This window comes from Curcuma longa, chromosome 13 (genome assembly GCF_044706935.1).
Source record: "Curcuma longa cultivar G26 ecotype Majalengka, Jawa Barat chromosome 13, ITB_CL_G26_1.1, whole genome shotgun sequence".
NCBI classification, from domain to species: Eukaryota; Viridiplantae; Streptophyta; class Magnoliopsida; order Zingiberales; family Zingiberaceae; genus Curcuma; species Curcuma longa.
The window spans coordinates 5,309,768-5,328,861 of NC_133873.1; the positions used below are offsets into that span (position 1 = coordinate 5,309,768).

The window sequence follows — 19,094 nt, forward strand, 5'->3', positions numbered from 1 at the left end:
ATGCGGGGCAGACTTGCTGAAGTGGACAAGGATCAAATCTCGACGAAGCCGAAGGTAATGCCCTCCTTCATCGTGGCCAATTGCAGCTTCCCGATTTACCTCCTCACAGATGATCGTGGGGCCGACTTCGTCATGGACAACTGTAGCTTCTTAATTTACTTGTGCATAGATGGTCGGGACCACTGGGGTGGCAAATTCCACCTGAAAAGAAATTTTAAAACTATATTTCTACATATATCTAATAATATATTATTATATATTTTTTTATGGAAACTACTCTATTTTTAAATTTTTTAAAAAAGAAAATATTAAATTACAGTGACAATTAGATCTTAACATTTTTATGCGTTTTAATCAGAATTTTCAATTCGCCAATAATAAAAATGGATTTGGAAGTTATCTAAGAAAAACCAATATTTATTTTAAAGTAGGAAAGGAGAATTGAAATTAAGGGAAACTTTCTGGGGTAGACTGCAAGTTTTTCAAATCTAAATCCAACCCAACAACTGGAGGACTCTAAAACGCCATAATTTCGCTTAGCTCTCCATTTAAAGTCCGCGGTTGCCCTAGACGGGCATTGGGAAGAAGAAGAGACTGAGAGAGTCGCCTCCCTCGTCCTTGCTCCGCTAGTGGCTCCTGCATCTGGCCGTCATGGCCTCTCGCCGCCTGCTCTCCTCCCTGCTCCGGTCCTCCTCACGCCGATGCTCCGCTCTTAGGACTCCCGCCGCTGCATGCCCCACTCCCCGAGCCGCCCCTCGCGCCTCTCCCGCCGGCTATCTCCTCTCCCGCGTTGCTGAGTACGCCACCGCTGCAGCCGCGGCCTCGCCGCAGACTACGCCGCCACCTGTCAAGGCTCCAGCCGGGCCCACTGGGAAGATCACGGACGAATTTACCGGCGCTGGCTCGATCGGCCAGATCTGCCAGGTGATCGGTGCCGTCGTCGATGTCAGGTTTGAAGAGGGGCTTCCTCCCATCCTGACAGCGTTGGAGGTGCTCGATAACCAGATCCGCCTGGTTCTCGAGGTCGCGCAGCATCTGGGGGAGAGCATGGTGCGGACTATCGCCATGGACGGTACTGAGGGGCTTGTTCGTGGCCAGAGGGTCCTCAATACTGGATCTCCAATCACGGTATATTGTTGCTTATCATATCTCTGATTGAAAACGCTTGATCGATACTATCAAAGACCAAGAGTAAATCGTAGTTGTATGGATATTTCACAAAAAAAAATTCTATGTGGTTGTTTCTACCTCTGAATTCACAAAATAACAGGGTATGTTCTGGTGGTTCCAAGTTAAAAGCTTAAAATGATTTTACCTTTATGGTTTCTTATCTTGATGTCAACCGTTACATGTAAAATTTGAATTCTTGGTCCGACATCATGAGATTTGAAGTTAAGCGACTGATCATTACTAGATAACGTTACATGAAAGTGTACGAATGGTTGTTGATTGCTACACTTACACGAACATTTCTTTTATGTGCTCTGATCGGTATTTGAAATTTAATGAACGTTTTCTATAAAACATTACCCTTGATGATCCTGGACTTATTTAGCAATACTTATTTGTCTGTATTTGGTCGAGTTATTAGGTGCCTGTTGGTAGAGCCACTCTTGGGCGTATTATGAATGTTATTGGAGAACCAATTGATGAGAGGGGTGACATAAGTAAGATTTCTTGGTTGATCACAGATTTCCTTTGTATTAACTGATGTGTCAATAAGTTTTTTTTTGTCTCTTTGATAAACAGAGACCAACCACTTCCTTCCTATCCATCGGGAAGCACCTGCATTTGTTGAACAGGCAACAGAACAACAGATTCTTGTGACAGGAATTAAGGTCCTTTATGCTCACATATACCATATGTCTGCCTTTGTTATTCTTTCAGAACGTGTCTTTTCATGCATATAATAGTGTATTTCTTCTGATATCAACAGGTTGTTGATCTCCTAGCACCTTATCAGAGGGGTGGAAAGATTGGACTTTTTGGTGGAGCTGGTGTTGGGAAGACTGTACTTATTATGGAACTGATCAACAATGTTGCAAAGGCCCATGGTTAGTTCTAATGAGAGGTCATTCAGTTGGAGTTTCTTTTCTTTTTTGTTTGCACTGTTTAAAATTTTGTCCTGTAGGTGGTTTTTCTGTTTTTGCTGGTGTCGGTGAGCGTACTCGTGAGGGTAATGATCTGTATAGGGAAATGATTGAGAGTGGTGTGATCAAACTAGGAGACAAACAGGTATGTCCTTGATAATGCTCTTCATCTTTGATTTGCTATTGGTGTCTCCTTTTTTCGGCAAATGATATGTTCCTTAATACTGTGTTGTTATAATGTGTTTCCTGTAGAATGAGAGCAAATGCGCTCTTGTTTATGGCCAAATGAATGAGCCCCCTGGTGCTCGTGCACGTGTTGGTTTGACTGGGTTGACTGTTGCTGAGCACTTCCGTGATGCTGAAGGACAGGATGTGCTTCTCTTTATTGATAACATTTTCAGGTTCACGCAAGTAAGTTGTAGCAATATGAGGCCAATTCTGTATTTTTTCTGTTTAATAGAAACTGTTTGTTGGCAGAATAGTCTTTTATGTGACTTACAACTTCATAGGCAAACTCTGAAGTGTCTGCCTTGCTTGGCCGTATCCCATCTGCTGTCGGTTATCAACCAACACTTGCTACTGATCTTGGAGGACTCCAAGAGCGTATTACAACAACAAAGAAGGGTTCCATCACCTCAGTTCAGGCTATTTATGTGCCTGCTGATGACTTGACGGATCCTGCTCCAGCAACTACATTTGCTCACCTTGATGCTACAACTGTGCTGTCAAGACAGGTTTGTTCTATAGAGTTTTCTGCTATTTATATCTTTGATCAGTTAAAAATTTTAAGGAGAAATTAAATGCAACAACATATTCTTTTGCTGATTAGATTTCTGAGCTTGGTATCTACCCTGCCGTTGATCCTCTTGACTCCACATCAAGAATGCTTTCTCCACACGTGTTGGGAGAAGAACACTACAACACTGCTCGAGGTGTTCAAAAGGTTCTCCAAAATTATAAGAATCTTCAAGATATTATTGCTATTCTTGGAATGGATGAGCTCAGTGAAGATGATAAATTGACGGTTGCTCGAGCTAGAAAGATCCAGCGGTTCTTGAGCCAGCCATTCCATGTGGCTGAAGTTTTTACTGGTGCTCCTGGAAAATATGTTGAGCTGAAAGAAAGCGTGAACAGTTTCCAGGTCAGTTAGTCATCCACAGCTTTGTGAATTCAAATTCGATTTATTTAGTATATTTGAGGCGAGCTACTTATCATTAATTGTGGTCTTTAGGCTTATAGTGGCAATGACTCTAGGTATCCAATTATATATCCTCTGCTAATTTCTTGTCAGGCTAAATGACAAAACTATGGAGATTCTGTGAAAATGCTAGATCAATTTGTCTTAGAGGGCATGCAACTTGTAGTGTTGTACTGTGTCACTAATTCCTTTTGTCTTTCTAAATATGTCACTCGTTTTATCTGCAAATTTTAATTATTTTCTAATTCCATGGTTTGCTCCACATCTTGGTTTTCCTTAAAATGATCGTTGTATGCATTTGACATCAAATCTTCATGTCACCTTATTGTTTTGTAGGGTGTCTTGGATGGAAAATACGACGACCTGTCTGAGCAGTCATTTTACATGGTCGGAGGCATCGAGGAAGTCATTGCAAAGGCTGAGAAGATCGCAAGGGAATCAGCTGCCTCATAAGTTTATATTCCAACATTCATTCAATAATTCGAGTAATGTGAAATCGATCTTTCTTAAGACCCGGCAGTTTCTTTGTTTTTGTTTTATTAAGCAACTGCGGAATCTCAATTTTTCTTACAGCAGAGCCTGAGTGCTCTGGGATCCTTTTGCCAATAATCAAGAGCTAGGTGGTCTTATTTCTACATCAAGAAACATACTTGTCAAACTCTATTTAAATGTGTATTTTGAACTAGTTATTGGCCAAATCCAATTTGGCATGTTTGGAGATCGTTTCTTGCTTTCTGTTGCTTCTTTGTTTTATACGAGTTGCATCTTATTCAAAGAAAGTGTAAACAAGGCGTATCAAATGAGGATCCCAGCTTGGTTCCAGGTTTTTGTTCTCCCACAAAAACAAAGCTTCTATAAATTAATGGGATGGGCATTTGTTTGACTGTGTTTGTTGGCTTAATCTTTACGCTTACTCCACAAAGCGTACGGAGGAAAAGGTAGATCGGACGCTTACCCTTTAGAAGGACAAATCAGTTGTCACGTGACCTCCGTTACTAGCCCACTCGTAACGCGCTGCTCCGCTCCGGGATCCGAAATAAGTCACGATGATATATTAAACCCAGCAATGGAAGATCGTGTGCCCTTCGGTGGACTTCCTAAACTTGAGCCGAATCGAGGAAGGGGGAGGAGGAGAGAAGAACGAACCTGCCTTTAAAACCCGTCTACCTCCTTCCTCTTTTGTTCTGAATCCCATCTCGATCCCCCGTTTCAGTGTTCTCTCTTCGATTGAGGAATCGATTTGCTTTGTAGTGTCTTCAGATCGTTTCGCTCAGATGCCTCCTACAGGAAACGGGTTTCTCCTCGTCCTCTCCCTGTCCTTTCTCCTCTGCTCGGGTCTGGACGCCCTCCGTGCGCTCGGGGATAGGAGTGGAGACGTAGCCGACGCCGCCGTGGAGCTCAACGCCTCCAACTTCCGGAGCTTCCTAAAGGAGTCACCGCTCAAGTTCGCCGTCGTCGAGTTCTTCGCTAGCTGGTATTGGATTTTTTTTTTCTCCCTCTTGATCGTTTTGCGGCTGTTGTGTCCGAAAGTGAACTTTTTTTTGTTATGTTCTTGTTGCAAAATTACGCCGATGGCTGGCAAAGATGTGGCTTTTGGGGTTTGACAATTGCTACAGTAATGATCATTGTCGATACTCAGTGTGAGTCTTGAACGGGAAAGCTCTTTAATTGTAAATATGGATTCCTGTAGAACCACCCCCGTTACTGGTTCTCTACTCACGTTGACAAGATAACAAAAATTTTGGTTCGAGTGTAGTTGCAGTTTCTTCACTTGTGATAGTCCAAATAATCCTTGCTGCTTGATTTATGGATCGATATGAAATTGGTATACGTACATCGATAATCTTCATGTTTCCTGCTTGATTGTTCAGATTTACTTGACCGGAAAATAATTTCCACTAAAATGTGGGCATAATATTTCTGTTAAGAATAAGAAATATAGTCATATCTGTTTGGTTTACTACTGTTGTTTCTGGGACTCAGCTGAGGAAGTTAAATATTTTTTACTCTAGGACCATGAATGCCTTCTGGTGTCTTACAGTCTCCAACTCATGGTCATTCTTGCCATAAAGGATGTCTCTGCAGAGATTTCCCTTGAGATAGTGCAAGATTTTCAGTATTGTTTCTAATAACATTTCTAGGACATCTATATAAGTCAATTGACCATGCCAACAACATAGGGTAATCAGATCTAGTAATAAGAAATCAACTTTTCAACGTCAATATTGGGAGGACTCAGACTCATCATCTTCTTCTAGCTAAAGTTTTTGAATCACAATTGCCGGGTTATTGACATGTTCACAATTGATATCTCTATACAGGATCCATAAATCTTTTTTCTTTTTGATAAATAGACACTTTCTCAGCTACAAACCTTCTCAATGCTAAGATGTTTGAATGCCATGGTATAGATATAAAACAAATTAAAAGTTTTGAAATTGGGTGGAGCCCATTCCATCCAAAACAACAAGTCATTTAGAAGGGAGGCACCCTCATATGGACATCATCGACAATTGCATCTAAGCATGTAGGACTATGGGAGTGGGGCATACTATCTTCAACACATCTCATTTTCGTTAATTCATTATGACTTGAGAGTTATTTGCGCTCTCAAACCTTGTTTAAGTGAGGTGAAGTTCATTCCATCCCAAAATGACTATTCATTAGGGTAGAAGAGACTCCCTTAATTTATAGATTATAGGCACAATAGACCCTGCATGTTCATGTTCATGAAAAATCTTGAGCTAATTAAAAAGACTCAGTTGATCATATCAATGAATGCAATGAAACTTGTATTCCCCGATCTAATTCTTGCTCATATTACTCCACTCCGTCATCAGCTTGGTTCATTGAAACCAAAACCTTTAGTCAAAGGTCTACATCTTCTTGTTCTTCCTTATAGGGGACTATGAGGGTGGAGCATTCTATCCTCAACAAAAAGCACATATATTAAAAATCAATTACTCTACAACAAAAATGCATTTAGTTTTCTCAGCCGACATTCTTTTGTTCTAGGTTGATTTATTGATTCTGGAAAAAATTGATGTCATCATGTGCATATACACATCAGGATTTTGTGAATACTAATTGATTCTGTCTTTTTTTTTCTGTTGCATATTAAAATGTTGTTTCCTTCTATCGTTTCAGTTTTTTATAAACAAAAAATTGTTTTACAGGTGCCCTGCTTGCAGAAACTATAAGGTAGGTAGGTGTGCATGTTGGTTGATTTCTCATAAATATTCTGTTTTGATAATGAGAATGTAATTACCACAGCCTCAATATGAGAAAGTTGCTAGGCTTTTCAACGGACCAGATGCAGTGCATCCTGGGATTATACTCTTGGCACGCGTTGATTGTGCTTTGGAGGTATGGTCTCTGCTTCAAATACAATCAATTTTATAGTTGGTCGGATAGAAGAAATTTCTGCTCACTATGTTGGGGATTTCTCTCATTTTTTTATAATTATATTTTGTGCTGACTAAAAAAATAAGGACTTAGTTTTGCAGTTTGTTGTAATGAAATTTATGGAATTCAGGAGTGCCTTTGATGGCAAGTCTATTTTGTTTGGGTTATCTAAAAAGTCTGTTCTAAAGATTGGGGGAGGGTAAACGAGTTGTTAGAACAGTGAAGAACTATTGTTTTAAAAGTTTGAAATGATGGTAATTTTTCTCTCTTGTGAACCTAAGTTATTAGATCAGATGGAGAAAATGGATGGAGTCCCACAGGAGAGCTTGTCTTCAGGTCATAGTCAAATGGTGATTCTTTTTTTTTTTTTTTTTTTGCCTTGTCGAATGGATTGTATAAATTATTCTGAAGGTATAACCAAAGCAACGGTTAAGAACTAAAGGCTTAAAGAAATTACATGAGGTAAGACTACATTAGACTTTTTTCTCCTTGCATGAATCAGCTTTCTGGTCACTATTTGAACAAAATTATACGTAAACTTTCCTCCTTGTCTTCATTTGAACTCCAGTCACTAGCCTTATGTTCCAACTATTGGAAGGTATACACAATCATAGATGTTACCACACTGCCAAGTTTTTTTTTTGCTCCTCAAGTCTTTAACATAAGTTTATTTTGAATATTAGAACCCCTACCATTATAATAAGTTTTCTCTAATCCCCATATAACCCTAACAGACTCATTAACTATTTCATGGGGAGAAATGCAAGGAAAACGATGAGGGTCAAGGTTGTCAAATCGAGGTTGTATAATGAATTTGCTTTGATGAATTATCGAATCATGAATAGTTGTACTTTATTCTAAATAGTTTTGATATCTCAAAGCATGGAAGATAATATAATATATTTCATTTTATATAATAAGTTCGAAATGTAAGTTGAAATAACTTAATAGAAGATAATTTGTATGACAACAGGAAGTTGAAAATAGTAAATTTTAATAATAATTCTACTTTATTATGCTATTATATATAATGACATAATATAATGGATTGAATAAGTTGAAAATATATAAGTTCATATCTTTTTGATGACAATGTACAAATTATTCTTTATTTCATTGATATTGAAACGAAATGAGCAATAATCTTTCTCTTCAAATGCTATTGATATAGAAAAAATTATAGTCGTCAAATAGAAGATAACTAATATATGGCATGGTTTCTAAGTTATTATCAATCTTTGCCTTCTTATTATTCTATGTATCAAGTGACAAGATTTACTTTTCTCTTTCATTCTTTGTTGTTGAGTTTACATTGATTGTCATCAACTGTCTCCACTTGACATCTTTTCTTCCATGTAATCTCCACCACTCTTTTTTGACCATTATACTTCTATTGCATAATATAAAATTCATTATTTGTTCTTCTTTTATGATACATTTAGATTAACTTCTAGCATAGTCCTTTTGATATAATTTATTAGTGTGTCAGATTTACTTTCTAGTTGGTTAAATTTAAGTTTTAATGAAATTTGTTTCTTATTTTTAGAATCTATAGAATATGATTCATGTTGATTTGAACTAAATCATAATGGTTCCTTGCACTTCTGATTTATAGGTAGAACTGTATTGTTTCGTATGCAAATTGTATGGGATCGTATGATACGAATTGTGTACCATTTACTTCATATAATACAAATTGTTACAGTGGCCCATAACAAAATAGTAGTAAATGTCATATTTGTAACAGGCAGTGTTTTAGCGCCACATTATTTATTTAGTAGTTTAGTAGAGGAGGCTGATGAATAAATCTTGCCCAAGGAAGCTGAAACAAATTGGATCAGAAAGTTAACAGATCCACGTGCTCAGTTTAATTTGGGATTCTATCTGCCTGCTCCTTCTGAGCTCCCTACAGAAAATCAGGGGAGTGTTTGGAAATCACTGGTATTAGTATTATATATAGATTGTACTAGTCCAGTTAGTAATTAGTTCATTTATTTAGAGTGTTTGGGATTCTATCTGCCTACTCCTCCATGTTGCCTAATGCACCCTCTCTAAATTAAGGTGATCTAATCGTGCTGATTAAAGATGTAGAGCCTCCTGAGATTATGTATTCAGAGTTGGCATGAAAAATGGTGTAAAATACAGTGAACCTTCTGGACCTCATTGTTCTTGTTCCTGCTGATGTGAGTACTCTGTTTGTCTCATTGATCTGAACCATGTAAACTGAAGATCTGATGATCTCATTGACCTAAAGTTCGATCTCTGAACACTTTTTTATCAGTTGATGCAGAAATAACAGTAGCCATCTGAATTAGCTCTGACCTTTTGGAAAGTTAGCTAGAACAATTTTGTTGCTTAAAATGCAAGCCCTTCTTTTTGAGAGTCATCTCTAATTCCACCAAATATTTTTATGCTTTGCCAGATTAATTTGGATGAAACAAAATGTTTAATTTTTTGAGCTTCATAGTGGTGATACTCATGGAGTTCTGCTAGTTGGTGTTACTCTGAATCTACTTTCCTCCTTTTAGTCTATGACATCCTATTATTTGGTATCACTAATTTATTGCTGATCTCATTTTCTTTGGCAGCACAGACAAATACAGATCTTTGTGGTTCATTTTCTGTTTCACATTATCCTATGCTATTTTGGGGGCCTCCAAATAAATTCTCAGCTGGACGATGGGACCCTAAGAAAAACAATGAGGAGATACAATTGATTGATGAGTGGAGAACAGCAGACCTCTTGCTCAATTATCTAAACAAGAAAATTGGCAGGTTAGTTGTGCTTATGATTTTCTTTTGTATTATGCTTTTTTGTGGCTGTTTCCGGAGTATAATGATGAAATAAGTTAATGTATTGAAATTTAGGTATTGGTTATATGGAAATCAAGCCAGGGTTGTCTGAACTCTTAAATGGAAGTTTATAGATGAAAAAAGGTTGATGCATGTACCTTAAAGACAAATAGACTAAGAAATCATATGAATAATAATGATGCCAAAATCAATTGATTAAGTACAACAGATAGGTGGTCATGTATTTATCAGATTATTTGGTTGGTTTTGCTTTGTAAGCTATGTAAATCGTTTGTTTTAGTTCAGTTTTGATTCGAACCAATGCGAACTGTTAAAATCTTACTAAATCGCTAATGTGTTTGTGTGTGTGTGTGTGTGTGCATACACACACACACACACACTAAGTTACTATGTTCTCTTATTGTTCTTGGTTTCTTGAGTTTATTGTTTAGCATAAACCTTAAGCAACAATAATTTTGTTGTCATTTCAATAAAAGTATTGCTTTTAAAGGATTCTTGTTGGCTTTTGATTGATATAATATTTATTTTGCAATTTTCAGTACCAAATAGATAATTTTGGTTTGGTTTTAAGTTTGGGTTCTGGTTTTCAAACCACACTGTTTCAGTTTGGGGTTCAATTTCTCTTACCAAACCAATAAACCTAACCATGCCTTCAAATGAAGTTCAAATGTAGCACCCTAGATTTCATTCTTCACAAGTAGTCACCATATATATTGATGTAGCACTGTAGATTTCATGCTTCACAAGTAGTCACCATAGATATTGATGTAGCACCATAGATTTCATGCTTCACAAGTAGTCAAACAATGAATTCCCTTTTCCTCCTTTTGCAGTTCTTTTACATTAGGTGATGAGAAATATGAAAATGAGAACACACTTGCGAGGAATGCATCTGATCCTGCAGAGGTATTCTCTTATAGCTGCTTCTATTAGATACACTAATTTTAAACTTGTAATTGGATATTTATTTAGCACAAACTTATTGTGCATTTGGAGTTTTCTTGTTACTAATTTTTCATTGTCAGATTGCTAGAGCAATTTATGATGTTGAGGAAGCAACAGCACAGGCATTTAAAATAATTTTCCAGAATAAGGTAGATTTCTGTTCCCTACATGGAAACGTGTGATCCATGTTTCAAATTTTAATACTGGATATACTACTGTACAATTTCAGATGATAAAGTCAAATACACGTGGACCCCTTATTAAATTTCTCCAGCTTTTGGTTGTTCATCATCCTTCAAAAAGGTGAAAATATTACATTTATGTTTAGATTTTGCGAATAACCACTTACATTGGAGTTTAATTAATAGATGTAGGAAGGGTAGTGCTGAAATGCTGGTGAATTTCAACAATTTGTGGCCTTCAGATCTTCCTTCAATGAGCTCACAAGAAACTAATCTCTTGGAAGATGGAGATGCTTCTACAAACTATCAGATCTGTGGAAAAGAAATTCCTCGTGGATATTGGGTTGGCTGTTTACCTTGTTACTCTTTTTCAATGCCTCATACTTCTATTCTGGAGAAAATAATAAATTGGTCCTTTTAATCGCACAACATTCTCATGGTTTTCCTTTGTTGCTAGGTGCATATAACAATAGTGGACCATCCATTGTAGAATATTCACATTACGAATGTAAGAAAATATCTTCAACCTTTTTTCTTTCCCACCATCCATTTACCCACCCCCATTGGAGCACAATCAACTTTCTTTGCATATCCCTTCCTTCCTCTCTAATTAGTGTTGCAGAAGCATTACAAATGTCTGACTGCTTCTGCACTCTATTTTTGCAACTTCACTAGATATAAGGCTACACGGTCATCAGAAAGGTTTGCTATCAGATTGTCTTTGCTATTTGAAGGTGGAATTCATATATTGAACTGGCTGAGCCCTATGTTTGCAGGGTCTTGTACGTCAACAGTACCCTTTTGACATTTTACACCTGTGACCAAAGTGTTTTGGGGCATGTTTTGTGTTTATAAACTATAAAGTTTCATGCCCACAATTTATCTAATAACATTTTTGTTGTTTAACCTAATATCCAACTCTTGTTCCATGCCCAGGGTCAGTTACAACTTACAATGTGATATTTATTTCATTTCACTGTATATACCTTGCCAGAATATATCCAAACAGATGTTGATGTTATACATTCTTTGATCAATTTCATCCTTTCTTCTGATCAGTTCATTTATTTTGATCATGAACTTCTAGCTTTGTATTTTCTCTTTTCTTGCCATAATGCTTATTATATCCTACTCTTTTGTATTGGCTTTGTTTTCCATTAAAAACTCTTACAACATCTTGCTGCTAATTATGGTCAAAATGTTTCTATCCTGTTGACATAATCACAGAAAACAGCATTCATATAAGTTCCGTAAATATGGGAGAAATTTGATCAGCATGGCTATTGAATAGTGGCTCTTGTGGATAAAAATGAAGCGTGCATGTGATCTCTTGTGCAGTATGTAATAGTAGGATCCATATACCTGTTATAATTTTATTTTATTTTATCGTTAAGATCATATTAACTTTTTCTTTCCAACTAACCTGCTTGTAAGAGTAGATGCATATGTATCTACAAATCATCAGCAATGGTTGGTATGCCTAGTGCCTTATGCATAGAGTTCTATTTTGCAGATATTTTGTCGTGGGAGCATAAAGGGCACTAGAGGATTTAGGTACTGAATTATTCAATCCATATAGCTATTGATATTTACCATTTTAGTTTATGTGACCATGATATTGCAAATGATAATACCCTCAAGAGTCTGAATTTCTTTAAGCATCAAGATCATTTATCTTTCTGACAATGATAAAACTCATCCAAGTTCTCAAGTGGAAAATCAGAACAAATTAGCTTTTGGATTTAAATTGTTATATTATGTAGTCACATGCTTTGTTGGCTCCTGCTATGTGAAATCCCCTTCCTAATTTGTGATTGTGAAATTACTTTTATTTTAATTGATTAATACACTTTGTCTGATGTATATATATTAATCATTTAATTTAACTATTATTTAAGTATGAGTAATGTTGTTTATATCTCTTGCATAACACACACTATGCAATAGCTTCACCACTTGCCATCTGAAAATGTATTTTAAAATCTTGCAAAGGATAAAAGTATGACTCTTACTACATGTGCACTTTTTTGGCTCACAGAGTTAATAACTTAGACAATTCTCCTATTAAGTCAATGAAGTTATATCATAATAGTTGAGTTTCCATATTATTTCTAATCCTATTTTTATGAGAGGTTGAAACATATTGAATAATTGTCACTTTGCCCATAAAATTGCAATCCAAGAGGATATGTCATTTCTTTTGTTATCTCTAGTGGTCTATTACAAGGTAATTAAAAAATATTTGATTGCTATAGATGTTTTTTCTAATAATTTATCTCTACCTTCTCTGCCTTCATCCTTAAAAGATATAATTTTTCCTTAGCAATCCTTAGTCTCTGTTTATTTTGTAAATGGATGCAGGAAGAAAAGAAATAGACAAAAGAAATAAAGAAATTATCGGAGGAAAGGAATTAATTGATAAAAAAAATTAAAATAAAAGAGGAAAAAAATAACCATCTTAAATCTTAAACTCTAAATCTTATAAATATCAAAATATCCTAAAATGATAAAATAAAAAAAGAAAGTCAAAAATAATTTTAAAAAATTGCCCACGACCTCATGACCTTGCGGAGCCTCAATGCGGCCATCAGAAGGCGGCGTCAGCAGCCTCACAACCTCACAAAGGCTTTTGTAAAGCCGCTGCGAGGTTGCGGCGGCCTCGTAGAGGACTCCATGGGTCCGCCAGTGCCAGACGAGTATCTATGCCGGACTTATATTGGAATGGTAAAAATTGTATGTTTCAAGCGGCATGGGTCAACACCCTAATCTATGGTCTATTAGCATTTTTCCCCATCAAAATTTCATAGAGTTCTAGAATTTAGCATTTTACAATAATATTTGATTCTACAATATCATTGCAATCTAGTTGCAAATATATTTTAGCTTTCTTATAAATAGCAAATATAGGGGTGTTAATGTAAAATGGCAACATGGTAATATAGATAAAGGTTGAGAAGATTACCTATAGGAACATCCCTAATAAATTTTCTTTTTAACAACACAAACCATTAAAATAGGCATGCCACATTGGCCCTGAGTGGACCGTTAAATTCCCACCATACTTATCATGCCTCAAGTGGGTTGTCACGACCATATGCATGGAATGACACCATGATGGCTGCACGACAATTTATCTCGCACCTTCTAAGTCAACCAATCATTCTACAGAAATCAAATACAAAGGTGTTTTAGATACTGTTTTAAAACTTCATAAACACAAAAAAAATTAAGGAATTCAATTCAAATGATTATCCAAATAAAAATCTTTCACTTCTAGAACAAATATAATTTGATAAGAATGATTTAAAATATATAATGAACTCTGATTGCGAAGAAAAATGATATAGTAGAAACCGAAATCCCATAAAATCCTTGAAGAATGCTATGAAGTGTCCTTAGAGCCTCCACCTAGTAATGGGTAGATCTAAAGCCACCTAAACCAAAAATATATCCATTTGTGGTCCTGGAGTAATAAGGAAAGAGAGTGTAGGGCCAGATCAAGCAATATGGCTAATGTACATAAAGTAGACATATTACTAACTGCAAACTACATGCAAACTGCAAACCACCAATCAACGAGTTAGGACTCATTCAACAGACGTGAGTTCCTGCACTCTCACTTTCTGTGATAGAGTGATGGTTCTAGGTGCTTCAAACCGGTAGAAATTGCTTATGCTTCATCATCCTATTACGCCAAAGGCCCCCATCACAATAAAACCTCTACTATAATAATCTACATCTGCAAAGAGTCATCCAGTTTTGTCATGCTCTAGATTATCAAACTGTTAGCTATGATACATATATTATCAGCAAAATAAACATACAGGATACCTCCAAAATAGAAGACTATATCAACATAATGGCATGCATTGCATTATAAAGAAATGACATGAATAGCAAACAAAGAATGAAATAAGGTTAGGCCTATTGATGCACAACACCCCTCCCTCGCGAGTCCTTTTGATTCGATGAACAATCAATGCTATACCAAAATAACTAGAATGTTGCTGCAAGTAGATGAAGGTGCTTCCTTGCTGCTACTATCAATATTTGATCAATACCTACCTGATTCTGTGATTTACCAAGATAACTAGAATGTTGCTGCAAGTAGATGAAGGTGCTTCCTTGCTGCTACAATCAATATTTGATTAATACCTACCTGATTCTGTGATTTACCAAAATAACTAGAAATAAGTCACTCCAAGTAGATGAAGGCACCTCTTTCCTGCTACAATCAATATTTGATCTTCCAGGTGTTGCTTAAAGACTAAGAACGGAAACTAAATAATGCAACACAGGAAAATGCCATATTACCACAAGACCAAGCAGTTACACAAAGGATTCACAACCTTACCTACACAAAAGCGTGGCTGCCAAATAAGGACAGCAAGATAGTGAGCAGGTCTGCAAGAACAAAATTTCCTAAGTGAATGCAAGTGGAATTGCTGCTTCTCAACTGAAGGGGGCACGACTTGTTTGCTCTCCCAGAGAAATCAGGGTTGATACAACAGAAAGATATGAGAGCTAACTGCTTTTGGCAGAAGAGAAAAGTAGGGTTGGCTCCTGCCTACCTAGGGTTTCTAGCAGTGGCGGGAATTGTGTTTAGCAGCAATGGCAGTTGCTGTGACTGAAGGTGGAGGCAAGGCGTGGGCTGTATTTAGCAGCAATGCGCTTTGACGGAGGGCAGCACATGAGCGATCTGGTTGCGTTGATACAGGAGCACAAGTGAGAGAGATGAGGGGTAGAGGAGAGTTCTCAGTGGGCATTTGAAGAAGTTTAGTGTGGCTATTACTGCATCGAACAGCAGAAGGGGCAAGACTGTGTCATGTGAGGCAATGCGTCGAACAATGAGGGAGGGGGGACTTATCACAACCACAGGAAGAGGATAGTTAGGTATTTAAGACACCTAAAACACTAACCCAATAAACCTACTCAAATGAACCAGTCCAATTAGTTTCATCACTGGTTTAGGTGAGATCAAGTCAAGCCACACCTAACTGCGGCATCGGACAGCAAAACAAACTACCAAATAAACATCCAAGCTAAAATAGCACCACTAAAACAACATTTAAAACATCCAGTTCAGCCTAAAAATTCCGAATTTAATTCCAACAGCTCCTAAAAAAATCCCCAATTGTCTTACTTTATGTATAATTAGATTTTCTGGAATATAACAGTACCACAGGGTATATTGCTTTTTTCAAACTATTTATAGAGATTTTAACATACTAAATTACTCTTACCAACTTTTGAGGTTGCAGCATTAGGTGACACTATGGATTGGTTCCAGCTTATAATCTGACTACAGTCTAGTTTTACTAAGAACTATGTGGAAGGTCATCTTCTGAAGAATATCCAGAAGCATAGTGGAGAAATCTATTTTCCATCCAAGAAATGTGAATGCCCTTAGCTTTACCGATAGAGGTTCTCCTATCTTCTTAATTGTTGATACTGGACAACTTTTTATCCCCAACTCTGAAACTATTGAGAAAAGACCAGTTTGCTCATTTTTTCAAGTCTCCACAGTGAATAGTTGGTTTGATTGAACTGAACTGGACAAGTTCAATTCTTGGGCCGACTTAGATGGGAATATAGATTTTCAAACTTGAAGGAGGATCTCTGGCTATGTTTCCATGCGAAATTTGATTGGGTGACATTTATCCCTAAATCTTAAGATGTCAAGCCAAACCCCAATATATATTGTTTATTTTTCTTTAACAAATTATGTTAGACATTTATACATCTCCTGCATGCATTTACTAAAATGGTTCGGTCCATAGATTATACTGCTTAAGATGTCAAGACAACTATATATATATATATATATATATATATATATTCTTAACAAATTATGTTAAACATTTATCCATCTCTTGCTTGCATTTGCTAAAATGGCTCAGTCCATAGATCATACACCTGACACTTACAGTGCAAATAACAGCAACTCGTTATGGCTTGTATAACTTTCTTGCAGCTGTGGTCTGTGGGTTCTGTTTCACGCTCTATCAGTTAGAGTTGGAGATGACGAAAGCAATTTTGCTTTTATGGCGATATGTGATTTTATTCAGAACTTTTTTACTTGTGATGACTGCCGAAGGCATTTTCATGTGATGGCCTCAAGGTAAAACGAAACTAATGAAATCAAATGCCTTACCATTGCATCTCACATTTAATTTTTCACTGTAGCGTCTCAGAGCCATTCAACAAAACTCGTGACCTAGCAATGTGGCTATGGAATGCACATAACAAAGTCAACAAGAGACTGAGGGAAAAAGAAAATGAATTGAAAACTTTTGATCCAAGATTTCCAAAGATGCTGTGGCCTCCAAAGCAACTTTGCCCATCATGCTATAAATCTTCCAACGAGAATAATGATCTAGAAAACATAATCTGGGATGAAGATGAAGTATTTAAGTATTTGGTCAATCACTACGAAAGGACAATTGCCTCTTTGCAGGAAGAATCATCTCTTAGCCGCAGCAAAGCTGGCCTATCCCCAACATATGACATTACTCCATCAAATGCAGTTGTTGTTCCAGTTGGAGCTGCACTAGCTATTGCAGTTGTTAGCTGTGCATTTGGAGCATTAGCTTGCTTCTGGAGGACCCAACAGAAGACTCGCAAGTATTCACTTACTACACTGTATCAAGATATAATTAGTTTTAGGATTGTTATCTGTTACATAAAATACTATGATTTTGTTTGAAAAATAATCTTGTTTCTTGTCCCTGCTATTTTTTTTCAGGCAAAGAAAAACTTGGAATTGAGTTGCACAAAGAACAAGCGAGCCATTACACAACAAGCTAATGGATTATAGTCTGCCCAAATGTCTATCTACCATTATATAACAAGTCAACCAGTATCTTTTGGCTGTTCACCTGGCAATGAAATGTACAATATTTCATACTACATTTTCTTGATAGGATGCTGAAGTCATTTTATGAGAACAAAGGTGAAGTAGGTCGTCACAAATTGAAAGACGAGAATTTCCTCCGCTAAAATTCTGTAAATTGGATCTTACCATTATGCTATCTGAATCATGTATCAAACCAAAGAGATTATGTATTTTTATTTTATTATCATCCGTGTTCACAATAATCTGAATTTTCTAGTCACAGGTATTTCCTTTTCAACAATGATTGAATAGCATTTTGCGTTTAGAGTGCACGAGGAAAGGTTTGAACTGGTGACTCAAACATGCTGAGATCAATTTGTTTTCTCGTGAAGCTGCCGACGTATGTTCTTTGTTTCAATAAGTCGTTCTGTCCATCGAACATTATGTAATGTTATAATTATACTCTGTAGTTGCATTGATACTCCTGCCATTATGCATGTGCTGTATGTAACTCTTGGAATCTATAGGAAGCTTCAACTATAAATTTTACTGACCCAGGTTCTCCAGATGTTCCATTCGTATTCGTTCTGGCCTTCTCTATATTTATTCATAGGTTATAAAATGATCAAAATCAGGTAATTTTGCGTCACCAGAGACGCAAAAGCATAGCAAACCGATGCAATGGAGATGTGCTTGAGGTTACGTGTGTCTCGTTCATGTCCATTGAATGAACAGAGTTTATGGGCTGAGCTAAAGCAAATAGGGCATTGGTAGTTGCAAAATGTTTGAACAATTTAGTTTATCTATATTTATGATTATTGATGATAACCATGATGACATGTCATAGGAATACACCCACTAATTTCCTTGCATTAGTAAAAAAAGGAGATATTACAAAGAAGTTTTCTTCTCAGAGAGAGATAAAAGCAGAGGAATGCATAACCACTTCTTATTGGGTGTATCACAAATTTATTTGACACAAACTCATTACATTTTGATCAACTTGAATCAAATATGGAAGAAATTTTAGTGTAATTATGAATCTTACTCAGTATAATTCAAGAGTAACTTTAGCCAAATTAACAAATTATTTCAACCAAGTAAGGCAAGTAATAGATTGAAAGCTAAATAACTCTCTCTCTCTATATATATATATAAACACGGATGGAATCCAACGCAACAATTCTTCAAATTTCCTTTATCCAAAAAAAAGGAGAGGACAAAGAGACAATCTAATAAGATCAGCAATTATGTTCTCGCTCAAAGTTTAAGTAGTTTAAAACTGATGCATATTCCACGTTGCACGAGTTCTAAAATTTTACACGTAATTTTTTCATAGTTTGAAATGGATAATTAAATAACTTGAGGTCATATTTCACTCGGTTAAAGCTCCAAAAATTGTATGAAAGTTTTGTAGTTTTCCATCATAAGTTTGACATGATTTGTGATGTCATCGCCAAACCTCGTCTATATATAAGAACACGAAGGAGCTCTGATATGATAAAGATTATAAAAACAATAAGAATAGAAGGGGGGCAAAATGCATTGTGCAGGTATATCCATCTACATGTGTTAAACCAGGAGTGTTTTTCTAAAAGGTTTTGCTATGCAGGAAAAAACTCATG

At 36.5% G+C, this 19,094-nt stretch overlaps 2 protein-coding genes across 2 annotated transcripts; both read left to right on the forward strand.

Moving 5' to 3' along the window:
* Positions 1 to 546: 546 nt before the first annotated feature.
* LOC141844183 (ATP synthase subunit beta, mitochondrial-like) lies at positions 547 to 4,006 on the forward strand. Its single transcript, XM_074732214.1, has 9 exons — positions 547 to 1,128; positions 1,592 to 1,667; positions 1,750 to 1,838; positions 1,937 to 2,054; positions 2,132 to 2,235; positions 2,343 to 2,501; positions 2,600 to 2,824; positions 2,920 to 3,231; positions 3,625 to 4,006. Exons 1-9 carry the CDS (start codon positions 652 to 654, stop codon positions 3,739 to 3,741), a joined length of 1,677 nt encoding a protein of 558 aa, XP_074588315.1. The 5' UTR covers positions 547 to 651; the 3' UTR covers positions 3,742 to 4,006.
* A 378-nt stretch (positions 4,007 to 4,384) lies between these two features.
* On the forward strand, positions 4,385 to 17,749 carry LOC141844184 (sulfhydryl oxidase 1-like). Its single transcript, XM_074732215.1, has 12 exons — positions 4,385 to 4,762; positions 6,465 to 6,489; positions 6,562 to 6,654; positions 9,287 to 9,468; positions 10,341 to 10,413; positions 10,533 to 10,601; positions 10,682 to 10,755; positions 10,821 to 10,977; positions 12,148 to 12,188; positions 16,609 to 16,755; positions 16,821 to 17,258; positions 17,380 to 17,749. Exons 1-12 carry the CDS (start codon positions 4,563 to 4,565, stop codon positions 17,399 to 17,401), a joined length of 1,521 nt encoding a protein of 506 aa, XP_074588316.1. The 5' UTR covers positions 4,385 to 4,562; the 3' UTR covers positions 17,402 to 17,749.
* Positions 17,750 to 19,094: the final 1,345 nt, after the last annotated feature.

Bases quoted from the DNA above. Each gene is read 5' to 3' on its own strand.
- LOC141844183 (XM_074732214.1), top strand. From the start codon at position 652: ATGGCCTCTCGCCGCCTGCTCTCCTCCCTGCTCCGGTCCTCCTCACGC. The intron at 1,668-1,749 runs GTAAGATTTCTT...TTTGATAAACAG, and splicing joins TGATGAGAGGGGTGACATAA to AGACCAACCACTTCCTTCCT. The intron at 2,236-2,342 runs GTATGTCCTTGA...TGTTTCCTGTAG, and splicing joins TCAAACTAGGAGACAAACAG to AATGAGAGCAAATGCGCTCT.
- LOC141844184 (XM_074732215.1), top strand. From the start codon at position 4,563: ATGCCTCCTACAGGAAACGGGTTTCTCCTCGTCCTCTCCCTGTCCTTT. The intron at 10,978-12,147 runs GTTGGCTGTTTA...TCTATTTTGCAG, and splicing joins AAATTCCTCGTGGATATTGG to ATATTTTGTCGTGGGAGCAT. The intron at 17,259-17,379 runs GTATTCACTTAC...ATTTTTTTTCAG, and splicing joins ACCCAACAGAAGACTCGCAA to GCAAAGAAAAACTTGGAATT.